This window comes from Benincasa hispida, chromosome 1 (assembly GCF_027475165.1).
Source record: "Benincasa hispida cultivar pf3 chromosome 1, pf3_genome.v1.1, whole genome shotgun sequence".
NCBI lineage: Eukaryota > Viridiplantae > Streptophyta > Magnoliopsida > Cucurbitales > Cucurbitaceae > Benincasa > Benincasa hispida.
Genome location: NC_143478.1, coordinates 46,328,286 through 46,343,153, shown reverse-complemented (window position 1 = coordinate 46,343,153; position 14,868 = coordinate 46,328,286). Strand labels below are relative to the sequence as shown.

The window sequence follows — 14,868 nt, the reverse complement described above, 5'->3', positions numbered from 1 at the left end:
GCAGTTTGAGGTTCGAGTCCAGATATCTAGAGCGCGTTGACAGCAAAACAGGGCATGATCAACATTCTCAAGTGTTAATGAAGCTTCAACATTATGTGGTACACATACAAGTGGATCATATTCAAGTAATAACCTAAAAAGTTTGTAGTATATAGATAAGATTTGATGACTTATCTTGGTGACACTGCGGATACGACCTACTTAGTAAATGTATCAAGAGTTGTAAGTTTTACAAATGATATGATCCATATCATTCATGTGGAGACATGTGAATGGGAGTATGCTGTAAAAGTTTATATAAGACCAGACCACGAAATGATTGGCTTCTCTTTATAACGCAGTTACTTGAAGAGACTAACATTTCACTAAGATGACCATATGTGACTTGATCTTAATCCTGAGTGAGTTGTGAACTATTGTCTATGAGGGCAATCCTTTGGTCTATATGGGTGAGAGTGGCTAGTTTCACCAACTCAATAAGTCTACCATTTTAGGGATTTTTCTGAATGAGTAGCTGGAAACACAGCTACACAAGATGGAATTCACTCCTTCCAATTGTTAGAGAAAGTAGATGAATTGCTCCCTTAATAGTTGATTCAAGGTCTTGAACAATGAGGTCTCACCCTCTCAATGGTCTGAGAGGGATTAGTTTATAGTTGGACTATAGACTGTTTGTTCATTAGAGGGATCAATGATACTTAAAGAGTTAGATATAACTGTAGGGGTAAAATGGTAATTTGACCCAATTATAGTTATGAGCAATTCGTGAGGGGTCAACTTACTGTTGATTAGTTATATCCATGGACACAGAAATATAACTACAATGTGAAGAGTGCAGCTATAGGTCTTTAGTAGAGTGACCTACAGTTAATGAATATTTATTAATTTAATTAAAGAGTTTAATTAATTAATCTCATATCATTTAAGCTTCTAATCTATAGGTCCATAAGGTCTCTTCACTAGCTCATTAAGAGTTAAATAAGAATAAATTAATTTTGGATTAGTTTGAGTTGTTCAAATTAAATAAAGGAATTCATTGTGTAAGATACAATTGATGCAATGTATGTAGATACATTATGCTATAAAGTTAATATTTGAATGAAAATTCAAATATTCTTTATATGAATAAAATTCATATAAAACTAAGTTAAAATTAATATGAATGAGATTCATATTAAACTATAGATCATGTGAGAAACATCATTTGAATATGATTCAAATTAAATTAAATATGTGATTTTAGTTTATTAATTAATTAATCTTATTATTTTAATTATACATTAAATAGAGAAACCATGGATTCAGAATAGTGACTGACACCCATGTGAGTAACATGCTCATGAAAAACTTTAGGTGGTAAACTTTTTTGTCAATGGATCTACCACCATAGAGTTTGTTCCTATATGTTCTATCGAAATTTGACCATTCTGAACTATTTCTTTAACAACCAGCAATTGTACGTCTACATGCTTTGACTTTGTATTGCTTATGTTGTTGTTGGAATACCTTATTGTCGACTTATTGTTACAAATAATTTTAGTGGGCTTTCTATGCCAACCACTATCTACAGTCTAATGACAAATTTTACAACCATATTCCATGATTGGATGCCTCATAACACCGAAACCATGGTAGAAGAAGACATAAGTGTTTGTTTAACATTTTTCAAGGATACAACTCATCTAGCCAACATGAAGATACAACTTGAAGTGGATCGTAAAGTGTCTTGGCATCTTGCATAATCGAAATCAGAATACCAAATGATCTCCAAAACTTCTGATCTTTGACAAGTGAGCATATAATCTTTTATTCTCTGTAAACACCTCATTAACCTGTTTGGCTGCTTTCCAATGATCCATTTCCGAGTTGCTAAAATATCTGCCTAACTCTCCAACTATGAATGTAATATCTGGACGCGTACATACTTGAGCATACATTAGACTTCCAACAGTCAATGAATAGGGAACCTTCTACATCTCCTTGGTCTCGAGTGTGGTCTTGGGGCATTGACCTAAATGAAATTTATCACCTTTAGCGATCAGGGTATCTCCTGCTGCACAATCTTTCATGTAAAATCTACTCAAAATCTTTTCAATGTAGTTCTTTTGTGACAATTTCGAAATTCCTTGAGAACGATCTCGCAGTATTTCAATTCCTAATACAAAAGAAGCATCACTAAGATTCTTCATCTCAAAATTATTTTTGAGAAATCTCTTAGTGTCATGCAATAAACCTACATCGTTACTAGCTATGAGTATGTCATCGACATATAACACTAGAAAGATTGATTTACTCCCACTGAACTTGTGATATACATAATCTTCCACTATATTCACCTCAAAACCAAATGAGGTTATCACTTCATGGAATTTGTGATACCATTGACGAGAGGCTTGCTTGAGACCGTAGATGGATTTCTTCAATTTGCACACCATAAACTTTGAATTATTAGACACAAAGTTTTCTGGTTGCACCATATAAATTTTCTTATCAATGTTTCCATTGAGAAACATAGTTTTTACATCCATTTGGTGTAGCTCTAAATCAAAGTGAGCTACCAGTGCCATGATTACTCTAAAAGAGTTTTTCAATAAAACTGGAGAGAAAGTCTCTTTGTAATTAAAGTCTTCCTTTCAAGTAAAACCCTTTGCAACAAGATGAGCCTTATATCTTTCAATATTACCATGTGAATCCCTTTTGGTTTTAAATATCCATTTACAACCTATAGTTTCACTCTTGGTGGCAATTCGACAAGTTCCTAAACATCATTGTCTTTCATGGATTTTATTTCCTCTTCTATGGCACTTATGCACTTTTAAGAGTTAGAACTTTGTAAAGCTTGGATCATCTTCCATTACACCCACATCATTATGATGTTCTTGAAGAAACACAATATAATCATCTGGAATTGCACTTCTTCTTTCTCTAGTAGATTTCCTTAGTGGCACTGCTTGAGGTTGTTGAGTTTCAACTTCAGGTTCAACAACGGGGACTTCAATGTTGTCTTCTTCTATAATTGGTTCAATAGTGAAGTCAGGAATTGGAGCCTGAATATCATTTATAACCACATGAAAAAAAAAACTAATTATTCTTCAAAGACAATTTTCCTTATGTTATCTAATGATCATCAGACACATGCGATTTGACCGTGCGATTTGAAGAATGGAGTGCCTAATGATCATCAGACACATGCGATTTGATCGTTCTCACTTCTCTATATGAGTCGTATTCGACTGTTCCTTAGTAGAAGTAGGTTTATCGGTCGTTAATGCAAGGTCCAGATCCATACACGCGAGAAATATCTCTAGGTTTTCCTTCCAAATCTTGAAGTTCGATCCATTTAACTTAGGGATTGAACTTAGAGTTCCAAATATATGAGTAAGACAAACTGAATAAAGCATATGCTCACAATTAATACAATATGTCATAAAATAAAATATGAAAAATAATGTCACATATATGGTGGGCCCCTTTAATAAGATACCTAGTACAACATTGATGTCTAGCCTTTGGGCAAAAACACCAACGGTAAATGATACTGTCAACGTAGTAATCAAAGTACTGACAATAAACTCTGTCAAAAAATAACCTTTCTTTGGACCAACTATTTTTCACATGAGCGATCCTTATAATTTCCATATGCTCATTACCACATGTATACCCACAATTTGGCCAAATAATTATCTTCCTTTAGGCCAATAATTATCCGCATAAATTCATAAATATGCACATCTTATATTTCATAATTAAACTGATCTAGATAATAGAGGCTACTTTGGTAACATATTATTTTTGACCAATTCAATCTAAAATATGAGACATAATTAAATATAATAATATTATTGTACAAAAATAAAAGAGGAAGAACACCAAATAGTCTTTACCAATATTCACTTAATAATTGCATACACATAATACGATTACAACAACATAAACATGTGAATATTACCAAAATTAACAATCAAATTTTAGATTTAAATTCACAAACTTATCAATCAAGAACTAAGAACCCTTTTCAAGAATTTCACCAAAATATTAATCGAGAAAACTTAAGAAACGTGGGCAATAAAATTCAATCGGCAATTAATCCAAATAGTTGAAAAATTCAATATTATCAAACTATTAAAAAATAAACTCACGAAATTCGTGAGGGTCGCCACTGCTTCGTCCAGGTTTCACCGAGGGGTCGCCGCTGCTGACGCTACGGGTAGGGAGCCGCCTTTCTGGATTCCTGGTCATTTCGTCTGGTGTTTTCTGGTGTTGTTCCGTGACAGAAGTTGGTGGTACGTTTGCCGGTCAACGAGGTTTCTAGTTTTCGTAGATGTGTTTGTTGGCCACCGTCGACTGACTGGTAAGCCCGCGACTTGTAGATTGGTAGGTTCAAAGCTATACGGTTTTTGTATGCGACTGGTAAAGGTGTTCGTGGTCAATTGGTGAGGCTAGGTTTTGTTGGTTAGTAGACGGTGATCTTATGCTGGTGTGGGTTTAACACGGTGAGAGTTGGTGATGATGGTGCGTAAGCGGTCGCCTCTAAGACTGAAGAAGAAGAATGGAGGACGAGTTGCTCGTCAACCTTTTCGTCTGCTTAGACAGGAGATCGATGTGGGAGTGGGTACTCGTTCTTTGGAGTTAAAGGATTTTGGGTTGTTTGACAGTTGCCATGAGGAAGGTGAAGGGTCTGGTATGGGGAGTGTTGGGTTGAAGAAGGAAATTCGGGTTATGAGGGTTGAACCAGGTTGGCTGGGTATTGGGTTAGTTGATGGGCAGGAAGTGAAGGGGGTGTCCGAGAGCCTTGAGGTTGTTGGGGGCCCGGATGTAAATCGGGTTGTGACGGGTGTTGAGGTAGTCTTTGAGGGAGTTGGTTTGAGCGTGCCTGATGGGAGTGGGCTGAGGTTGAGTAAAGAGAGTGGTATGGTGCAGGGGGAGCTGAGGAAAGGGTCGATAGGTGTGGCGGCTTTAGTGGGTGGGCCGCGTAGTGTTGGGCCAGAGTTGAGAGGCTCCGGGTGGGGGGGGGGGGGGGGGGAGATAGAAGTCAGACATTGAGGAGGTTTCGCGAGCTGGGCTTGGTGGAAGTGAGGGGCGATCGGTGGGCACTCAGGTTCTTTGTGAGCAGGAGGAGCCAGTTCCTAAAACCGGTTTAGCTAGGGGGTTTGGTCCAAAGGTGGTTCAGTTGGAGGAGGGGTATGGTTATGGGGATTCTGGTTCTGGCGTGAAAGGGGAAAATTCGTGGGCAGGCCTTTTTGGGTCTAAGTTGAGGGGTAATTTGGAGTTCATTCCTCCATTGGTTGAAAATGATAAAGTTATTATTGAACTTTATGAGGAAATTATTAATGAGGGTGTCTGTATGTGGGAGAAATCTCTGATTGGTCAGTTTGTGAATGCCAAACTCCCGTATTCTATTATTTTTCGTCTTATTCAGAGAATTTGGGGACGTGTAGAGATGCCAACTATTACCTTGTTGGATAACGATTTGATTATCTTTAAATTTTGGAAGGTAGAATCACGGGATTGGGTGCTGAAGAATGGTCCGTGGTACTTGGGTGGCAAGCCCATTTTATTACGGCAGTGGTCTCCAGGTATTGTTCCTGAAACCTTTGTTTTTTATTCTGTTTCTATCTGGATTAAACTGGAGCGTGTTCCGCTAGAGTTGTGGACGGATAGGGTTTTAGCAGTGTTGGCTAGTGCCGTGGGTAAACCCGTCTCTTTTGATGTTGTAACAAGTGAGCGGCGACGGTTATCGTATGCGAGGGTTTGTGTTTAGGTGGATAGTGATTCGTTAATGCCTCCTTCAGTCACTATTAAAATGCGGGGTCAAGAGTTTATTATTCCAGTTGTGTATGAGTGGAAACCTCGTAGGTGTTCTTGCTGTGGTTCTTTGGGCATAATGGGGTGGTGTGTGAGCAACAGGGTGTGGAGAAGGGTCAGGAGTTATGTATTGTGGCAGTCAATGAGGGGTGTTTGGAGAAGTTTGGGGGAATTGAGAGTGTGAGGAAGGGGCAGGACTTGGGTATGAGTGCGAGGAGAGTTGGCCCGGTGGATGAGATTAAGTACGCAGGGAGGGCTGAAGAGTTTACTATGGTTAGTCAGCATAGGCGTGATAGAGGAGGTGTAGGGCATAGGGGTGGTAGTGGGTCACTGGGTACGGTGCCCTTAAAGAGTAGAGTAGTTTATGGGTCTCCTGGAATAACAGGGTTTGTAAAGCATGTTGATGATCGTAATCAGTTTGATGTTTTGTGTGATAAGGGGGGAGACTCGTTGGCTTTGACACTAGTGCAGGCAGATCCTGATCCGTTGTTTGTTATGGATGGGATGTACAGGAGTTTGGGCAAAGGCCTAATGGGAAGTGGTAGGTGTGATCTATTGCAAGATTCATGATTCGGTGTTCCTGGAATATTAGGGGGCTGAATGACCCTGTCAAGTGTAGGGTGGTGGTAGACTTTCTAGCTTCCTCATTTGTTACTTTCTGTTGTTTGCTTGAGACAAGGGTTCGTCGTGAGAATTTTGGTATGGTGATGGGTAGGTTTGGTGATGCTTGGAGTTGTGTATGTAGCTATAGTGTGCAGGGAGCTGGGAGAATCTGGGTGATGTGGCAGAAGAGTGTCTATGATTTTTTCATTGATGTCAGAGGAGATCAATTCATTTCTGGAACCCTAGTGGATATTGAACCTAGTGCTAGGGTACATATTGGTGCTGTATATGCCTTTAATCGCGTGAGTGAGAGGAGGAACTTGTGGTCTCAGTTGATTGTTGTGTGTGCCTCATGGCAACTTCCTAGAGTTGTTTTGGGGGATTTTAATGCTATTCGTAGTAGCTCGGAGGATTTTGATGGTTGCTTTAGCTTGAGGGAGATGGAGGAGTTTGATGGGGTGTTATTGGAGGCGGATCTGGTTGAGTTGGGTGTGACAGGTAACTGGTTTACCTGGACTAGTAAACTTTAGGGGAATGGTATTTTGCGCCATTTGGATCGATGCTTGTCCAATGAGGCGTGGAAAGTAGCTTTTCTGTATTCGGAGGTTAGAGTTGGTCAGTGGGGGATTTCTGATCATAGCCCTCTTCTGGTTTCTACAGGGGAGACGAGGAACAGGCCGCCCCCTACGTTTCATTATTTTTCTCATTGGGTGGAGGCAGAGGGTTTCTTTGATACTATCAAGTTCGTGTGGAGAAGGTCTGAGGATGTGTCTCCTATGGTTAGTTTTGTGTGAAATTTGAAGGTAGTGAAACGGGTTTTTCGTGCTCCGTTTGGTAGGCGTATCTCTATGTTAGCTGATGAGGTACGGGCGGCTAGGTAGGTTATGGAGACTGCTCAGGCTGCGGTAGAAAGGAATCCTGATTCAGAGTCGGTGTGTATGGAGGCAGCTCGAGCCACTGAGGTGTTCTAATCAGTGGCGAGATTGGAGGAGGCGTCGCTCCGGCAGAAGGCTAGAGTTAGGTGGCTGGAGTTAGGTGATATGAACATAGCTTTTTTCCATCATTGTGTCCATTCTCATCGCAGCTGCAGTGGCTTGTTTACGGTTGTGGATGCTGAGGGAACTCGCCAGACGGTGCATGACAGAGTGGTAGAGGTGGCAATAGATTTCTTTCGGGTTGCTTAGGGGCTTAACATGTGGGGTATAGGGATCTTACTGCCCGAATTGCGGATATTGTACAGTTTAGCTGGCCCGAGAAAGGGGTGGAAGCCCTTGGTCGGCCAGTGAGTCGGGAGAAGATTCAGAAGACTTTATTCTCGATGAAGTCTGGGAAGGCTCCTAGGTCTGATAAGTTTTCGATGGATTTTATAGAGCTGCTTGAAGTGTGGTTGGAGATGATTTCTATGACGCTGTGCTGAATTTTTTTTAGACATGTTACCTGCCTGTTGGAGTTAATCCTACTACTATTACTCTCATCCCTAAGAGGCTGGGAGTTGAACGTATGGAGGAGTGTCTTCCCATTTCATGTTGCAATGTTATGTATAAGTGTATCTCGAGGATCTTAGCTGAGAGATTACGGTTGTGGTTGCCTTATTTCATCAGTGGTAATCAGTCTGCATTTGTTCCGGGTAGGTCGATTTTCGATAACATTTTATTGTGTCAGGAGCTCATGGGAAACTACAAGGAGGGCAGAGGGAAGCACGTTGTGTGCTAAAGGTAAACCTTCAGAAGGCTTACGATTTGGTGATTTTCTGTTTGGTGTGTTGTTGGCTATAGGTACGTCCCTTCAGTTTGTTAGTTGGGTGAGGGCTTATGTTACTTCACTTAAGTTCTCTGTGATGATTAATGGTTCCCTTGGAGGGTTTTTTCCTGGTAGGAAGGGGTTGAGGCAGGGGGACCCGCTGTCTCCTTTTTTGTTTGCGATGGTGATAGCGGTCTTGTCTAGGTTGTTGAATAAACCTTATGTGTGGTTTAGGTTCCATGATCGATGTGAGCGTTTAGGCCTAACTCATTTGGTTTTTGCAAACGATTTGATGATTTTCTATGTAGTTGAGAGAGATTCTTTGGAGTTTGTGAGACAGGTATTGACAGAGTTTACAGAGTTGTCTGGGTTAGTTGCAAATGTTGGGAAGAGTTCCATGTTTGTTGTGGGTGTGGAGTCGGGGGAGGCAGAGGAACTAGCTGCATATATAGGTGTCTCTCTTGGTTCGTTGCCTGTTAGGTATCTGGGTTTACCTTTACTGGTGGGTCGGTTGAGGGCTGTGGATTGTGTGCCTTTAATACAGAGTATTACAGCTCGTATTAGAGGCTGGGCAGCGAGGTCCCTATCCTTTACTAGGAGGTTGCAGCTTGTTAGGTCTGTTTTACAATCCTTTCAGGTTTTTTGGTGTAGCATCTTCGTGTTTCCTGCGTGTGTAACTCATAAGGTTGATCGTCTGTTATGTAGTTATTTATGGAAGGGTAGTGTGGTGAGTAGGGGTGGTGCACGGGTGGCGTGGGATGAGGTGTGCTTGCCGTTGGGAGGGGGGGGGGGGTTAGGTGTGAAGCATGTGGCCTCTTGGAACCAGGCTGCTATTATGAAGCTGCTCTGACTTATCTTAATTAAGTCGGGGTCACTATGGGTGGCGTGGGTGGAGGCGTATGTTTTGCGTGGGTGGCCGTTGTGGGCTGTTCGGAGTGAGGTTGGGAGGTCTTGGTGCTTGAGGGCTATCTTGCAAAGTAGAGATAGATTCAAACATCTGGTTCGCTTGATGATTGGCGATGGACGATTTTGTTTTGTTTGATGGGATCCTTGGCTGCCGGGGGGCGTGATTTTAGAATCATATGGGTCTACGGTGGTTTATGATGCAAGGAGTAGTTTGGAAGCACGGTTGTCAGAGTTCATGGATGGTAAGGGAGGTTAGAGGTAGCCTACAGTGTCTTAGGAGCTGCTTGAGATCTGGGGTTTTATCCAAGCAGTGGGGCCTAGGGTGAGGGGAGAGGATTATTGGGTTTGGGTGCCAGATGCTAGTGGTCGGTTTTCTTTCGCTAGTGCTTGGGAGAGTATACGTCCTCGTCGTCCTAGGGTGTCATGGGCTGGTATTTTGTGAGCGAAGGGTGGTATTCCGCGTCATTCCTTTTGTGCGTGGTTAGCAGTGAGGGACATGTTGGGTACACGGAATTGGTTGAGGAGTTGGGATATGTTGTCAGAGGGGGGATGTCTTCTGTGTGGGGAAGGTGTGGAGTCGCGGGATCATTTATTTTTTGAGTGTGGATTTGGGAGAGAGGTTGGTCTAGTGTGTTGCATTAGTTGGCTTCGACGCATCGGGTGGCTGGTTGGGATGTAGAGTTGAGTTGGTTGTGCCGAGTGGGGTCGGGTAAGGGGGTGCGTAGTAAGTTGTTCCGTGTTTTCTGGTGTGCTTCCATATACTACATCTGGCAGGAGCGTAATCAGCGGCTGCATGGAAGTCAATCGAGGTCAGTGTCTGCTCTGGTTCATCTTATGGTCTCTATGGTTCGTGCTCGTGTTACTTCCTGGCGGGTTGACCTTCTTGGTCTTATCTAGTGTGTGTACGGATATTTTTTCTTTTTGAACTTCACGTTGTTCTCTGTTTTATTGTAGCCCCTAGTTTGTGGAGTATTGGATTCCTTTCTACCTTGGGTTCTTATCCTGATGGCTTTGTTTTAGTTTTGTTGCCCTGTCTTTGCTTTTGCTTTGTTGCTTTGATGCCTTGATCCCAGGTTATGGGATCCCCTTTGTTGTTGTATAATAATATCACCTATTCTAAAAACTCAAGGAATTCAATCAGTGTTTTTTTAAACCTTTAAAAAATCCGACTTCTAAAATTATCAACACAATTAAGTTTTAGAAACATATATTCATCAATTAAGTATTAACATAACTTTTCAATAAAAGAAAAACCAACGACAACATTAACTTTTCCATTATTAATCAAATTTAAAACCGAATTCATAAGGTCATCCATTAAGAATTAAAGAATAGAAAAACTGATAATTAAAACCAATAACCGTCGACAAGACTTTAATCGGTAATTGACTGATACCTTCATCCGACGACAACTCCAGCCAGTCATTGATTGAAAGTCTTGATAGGCAAAACTTGCAGCGACAAGAGATCCAACTTCTTCAGTCGGTCTTTAACTTTTTCTAGCGGGTTTCATCACATTGGTGGACTTTGTAAAGAATGTTGAACTGAACATCCTCAATTTTGACAATAATAGAATTAATGTTTTATTTTTTTATTTTTTTTATAACTATAGGAAACCACCGTTCAATCAAAATAATCAACCAAAATCTAGGGCCTTAATTAATTAGATCAACCCAAATTAATAAAATAACTCAATGTGATAAATTATTAATCTACCTACATAGTCCATACGTTAATTAAATATATTATTATTTAAATATATCTAACCAGAACCAGATTTGTCATAGTGCGAAATTAACTTATCTGAAATTCTTCTATTAGTAGGAATACTTTTGATACATTCAACATCATCTTCAATTAACAGATCATTAAAAAATGCAAAGTTTCATTCACGTGAAGGTAATAAAAAGTTAGCTACCAGTAGATTAGAAGTTAGAGGATTAAAGCAAATTGGTTTAAATGAAGTCTGTTTTGGTAGCCAAGGATATGAGAATATATGAATTGAACAGCCATCCAATTCGATTTTTCAATAATTTCCAAATTTGTTTGAAAATTAAGACCTCCCAATGATTTAGGTGAGCACATGTTTCTCCTCATCCAATGAATTTTTCTTTTATTTCCCTTTGAGCCCCACCAAAATCTTGAGACAGATCTAGTGATTTCATTACAGATCTGTTTGGAGAGCCTAAATAAACTCATTGCATAAGTCGGTAAAGATTGACCTACACTTTTGAGAAGAAAGATCTCTTCCATCCTTGTACTGCTTTCCAAATTTGTTCTTGAATAATCTGAAATCTGTAGACTTATTTCCTGTTAGTGATGATGGAAGGCCTAAATAATGGCGCAGGTTTTTCACACGTTTAATGCCCAACAAACTGCTTAAAAATCAGCATAATCTTGGTTGATATTAGCTGAGAAAATCATCGAGGACTTATCAAAATTGATACTCTCTTGGAAGCTTTGTAGAAAATTAGACTGTCATCGGCATATAATAAGTGAGAAATGATAGGGCTAGTATTCATGACTTTGAATCTAATAAAGTTACATTATGGACTGAATTCTGCATCAAAGAAGAAAACCCTTCAGTAATAAAAAGAAATAGATAAGGGAAAGAGGGTCACCTTGTCGGAACCCTCTAAATAGGGTAACATGTCCCTTAGTTTCCCTATTAATTAGTATTGAAAAACTAGCTAAGGAGATACAATCAATTATTATTTCTACCCATGATGGATCAAAGCCTATTTTGATCCAAACATCTTAAAGGAACTTCCACTCAACACGATCATAAGCTTTGCTTAGATCTAGTTTAATAGCGGCAACACCATTTTTTCCACTTTTCCGAATTTTAAGAGCACGTAAAAGTTCATGACATATTATCATGAATAACACAGTTAAGAATAAATACAACCTGAGAAGAGGAGATTAGATGATTCGAAAAAGATTTTAGCCTATTAGAAAAAGATTTGCTTGATCGGAATCCGTGTCAATAAATTTTTCAATCAAATTGCCCAGTTTCTCAACCATATAACAATTTTTTATAGGAAGCTCCAAAAATCTTACCCAAAAGGCTACCAACCAAAAATCATACTTGGTGACACTGAAGTTCACCTTTGGAGATTCCAGAATTAACAGGTGTTTATCAAAGATCTAATGGCTTGAATTGAAAACCCAATCTCTATCTTTAATCGAGTAAAATTTGAAAAGGAAATTATTGTGATGCAGTAGGATGAAGAGAAATTTGGGTATTATCGTTAAATCCTCGATTGATTAGGATTGAGGTTAGTTTCCATGATTTATTAGAACTAGGATTAGCTTCCTTGGTTTATTAGGATTAGGATTAGTTTCTTTGATTAATTAGAATTATGATTAGTTTGCTTTCTAATTCTCTATAAATAGAGAGATTGTTTTCATGTTTAGCAACTTTTAATTCATAATAAAGACTACTTTGGATTTTTGAAGAGAATTCTTCTATTATCTGTTTAAGTTGCATCAATTTGGTATTAGAACAACCTTCTTTGCCAATATTGACTGCCGTTGATGGAAGACCAAGAAACTCTTGGTGATGCCAATCCCAAGAGGGAGCTTCATGAGTTGTGTTTGTTGTTGAGCACTCCACATCTATATAGTGAAGAATCCTTAAATTCTAGAAAAGAAAGAAGATACTAAACTTTTTTTTTTTTTTCAATATTTTGCAAGAATGGACTAATACCGATCAAGGAAGATGCTGAAGAAAAAATATAGCATTTGGTATAGACAAGAAAATTAAATTTACTTCCAAAAGCAGTGCTAAAATTCTGGCTCAAGTGATTCCAAAGAAGAATTCCAACAAAATAATTTTGCCCCTTCTTGATTTTCTTAAAGCACCTATCATTATCCACGGAAATTTGATTATAGTGATTCTAGTGATTTTGATGAAGATTTTAGTGCAGTTTGGAACAGAATAACAAGGCGACATTATTAACAAAGATCCCGACGATCCAATCAAACTGGTTTCTCAAGAAATCGACATAGGAATTGGGAGTTAGATGATTCGAAAAATGATTCAGAGTGTGAAAGAAATTATTATGACCAACATTAAAGAACACCCACAAATCATCCCAACACCAATACGGAGGTCAAACCATTTTCAAGAAAATATAAATATTCAGATAAGAACATCTATCAGGAAAACTTTTGGAAGAGAATAGATGAAATTTGGGATCTTTTCGAGAAAATTCTAAAAAGGTGGGAAATCATTCCAAGTTGTGAATTTGCACAAGAAAAATCTGATGAATCATTGTTGAAGCTCACAGGTGAAATTCAAGCAAGCCCAATTGAAAGGAAGATCAATCACACACAGAAGAAAAGACATGTGATGAAGGAGAAGAAGAAGCAAATGAAACAAATTCAAGAAAAAACAAAGATGAATGCGACATGACCAAAGACAAAGGTGAAGTAGACCTATTGCTAAATAAAGTTACAAGAGTCAATGAAGGGAAAGAATCAAGCGATAGAATCTTTTGTGTTAATGCAGGTAACAAGGAGGATGAGAAAAGTTGTGCGATTATTTTCAACTCATTACTTCCTCAATCCGAACTAAAGATTTTACGAAGACAAAGAAATTGGAGCCTCTGATCTCACTAGCGTGATGAGTCTTTTTGCTTAAACCCCACATAAGCTGATTTGTGACCAGTTCCCTTCATTTTGGCCCCACAATCCACAAAACCTAACCCAACTTTGGCTATCTTTTTTTTTTTTTCCTTAATCCACCAGCCCAAACTTTTTACAGAATTAGAACTCTTTTGCAATGTTGTAGAGTGGGAATTGATGAGGATTAAGAGAGAGAATTGATGTAGTAGGATTATGAAAAATTTGGATATTATGGTCAAATTGATCTTAATTGATTAAGATTGGGATTAGTTTCTATAATTGATTAGAATTAGGATTAGTTTCCTTGGTTTATTAGGATTAGATTCTTTGATTAATAAGGATTATGATTAGTTTGCTTTCCAATTCTCTATAAATAGAGAGATTGTCTTCTTATTTGACAACTTTTGATTCATAATTTGAATTTTTAGAGAGAATTCTCTAATCCAGACTACATTAGATTCATACCCATTGTTTCAATAGGGAAACCCATTTTCACTCTCCAGGTATTATTCATAGCATTCTTGATCATGTTTCACTAGAAAAATTTCGGGCTTTAATGTCGGTTTTAAACTGACATTAAAGGACTTTAATGTCGGTTGTATTTATCATCCTTCCAGAAAGAACATTATCAATAAGCCAAAGATCCAATTTGCCATTAATTTTCTTGAAGGTTTCGTCATCCAAATTTGCGTTTGATATTCTTTCTTCATCTGTCAGCTTTAATTTCCTCCAATCTTCCATTTAAGCTTTTGTTTCATCTTGGATTCTCAGCTAAAACCAAGCACTCGAACAGGGATATCCTATAGTTCCCTAGTGTGTCCTCACTTCGAAGAGGTTCTTGCAGGGATCTTGAAGGAATTCTCACCCTACACGTCTAATCAAAAGTTTTTCTAATTTCAGTAGAATCTAAAAGCTAATAGGATACTGGTTTTAAAATAGGTGTGAAATTAACGTATTTTTTAAAGTGTCTTAACATATTTAATTTAAATTTGTTTGATCAAATGCAAAATAAATAAATAAATAAATAAATAAAAAGAAAAAAGAAAAAATGGTTAAGATTTTTCTATAATCACTTATATCTCTCCTAAAAGCAAACTAAGCATATCTACATATGAAGCTTAATATCTGTGGGTTGAACCAAACTGAACCGAACCGAATTGAACCGATTGGGATCGATTTTATTAA

At 38.6% G+C, this 14,868-nt stretch overlaps 1 protein-coding gene across 1 annotated transcript; it reads left to right on the top strand.

Moving 5' to 3' along the window:
* Positions 1–4,509: 4,509 nt before the first annotated feature.
* On the top strand, positions 4,510–9,951 carry LOC150038491 (uncharacterized). Its single transcript, XM_090313401.1, has 13 exons — positions 4,510–4,959; positions 5,099–5,749; positions 5,857–6,311; positions 6,398–6,906; positions 7,069–7,187; positions 7,290–7,372; positions 7,493–7,583; positions 7,649–7,789; positions 7,837–8,035; positions 8,184–8,268; positions 8,383–8,763; positions 8,854–8,911; positions 9,829–9,951. The coding sequence occupies exons 1-13, from the start codon at positions 4,510–4,512 to the stop codon at positions 9,949–9,951; spliced, it is 3,345 nt and encodes a 1,114-aa protein (XP_090169527.1).
* Positions 9,952–14,868: the final 4,917 nt, after the last annotated feature.

Bases quoted from the DNA above. Each gene is read 5' to 3' on its own strand.
- LOC150038491 (XM_090313401.1), top strand. From the start codon at position 4,510: ATGGTGCGTAAGCGGTCGCCTCTAAGACTGAAGAAGAAGAATGGAGGA. The intron at 8,036-8,183 runs GTAGGTCGATTT...TGTTGGCTATAG, and splicing joins TCAGTCTGCATTTGTTCCGG to GTACGTCCCTTCAGTTTGTT. The intron at 8,269-8,382 runs GTTTTTTCCTGG...TGTGTGGTTTAG, and splicing joins ATTAATGGTTCCCTTGGAGG to GTTCCATGATCGATGTGAGC.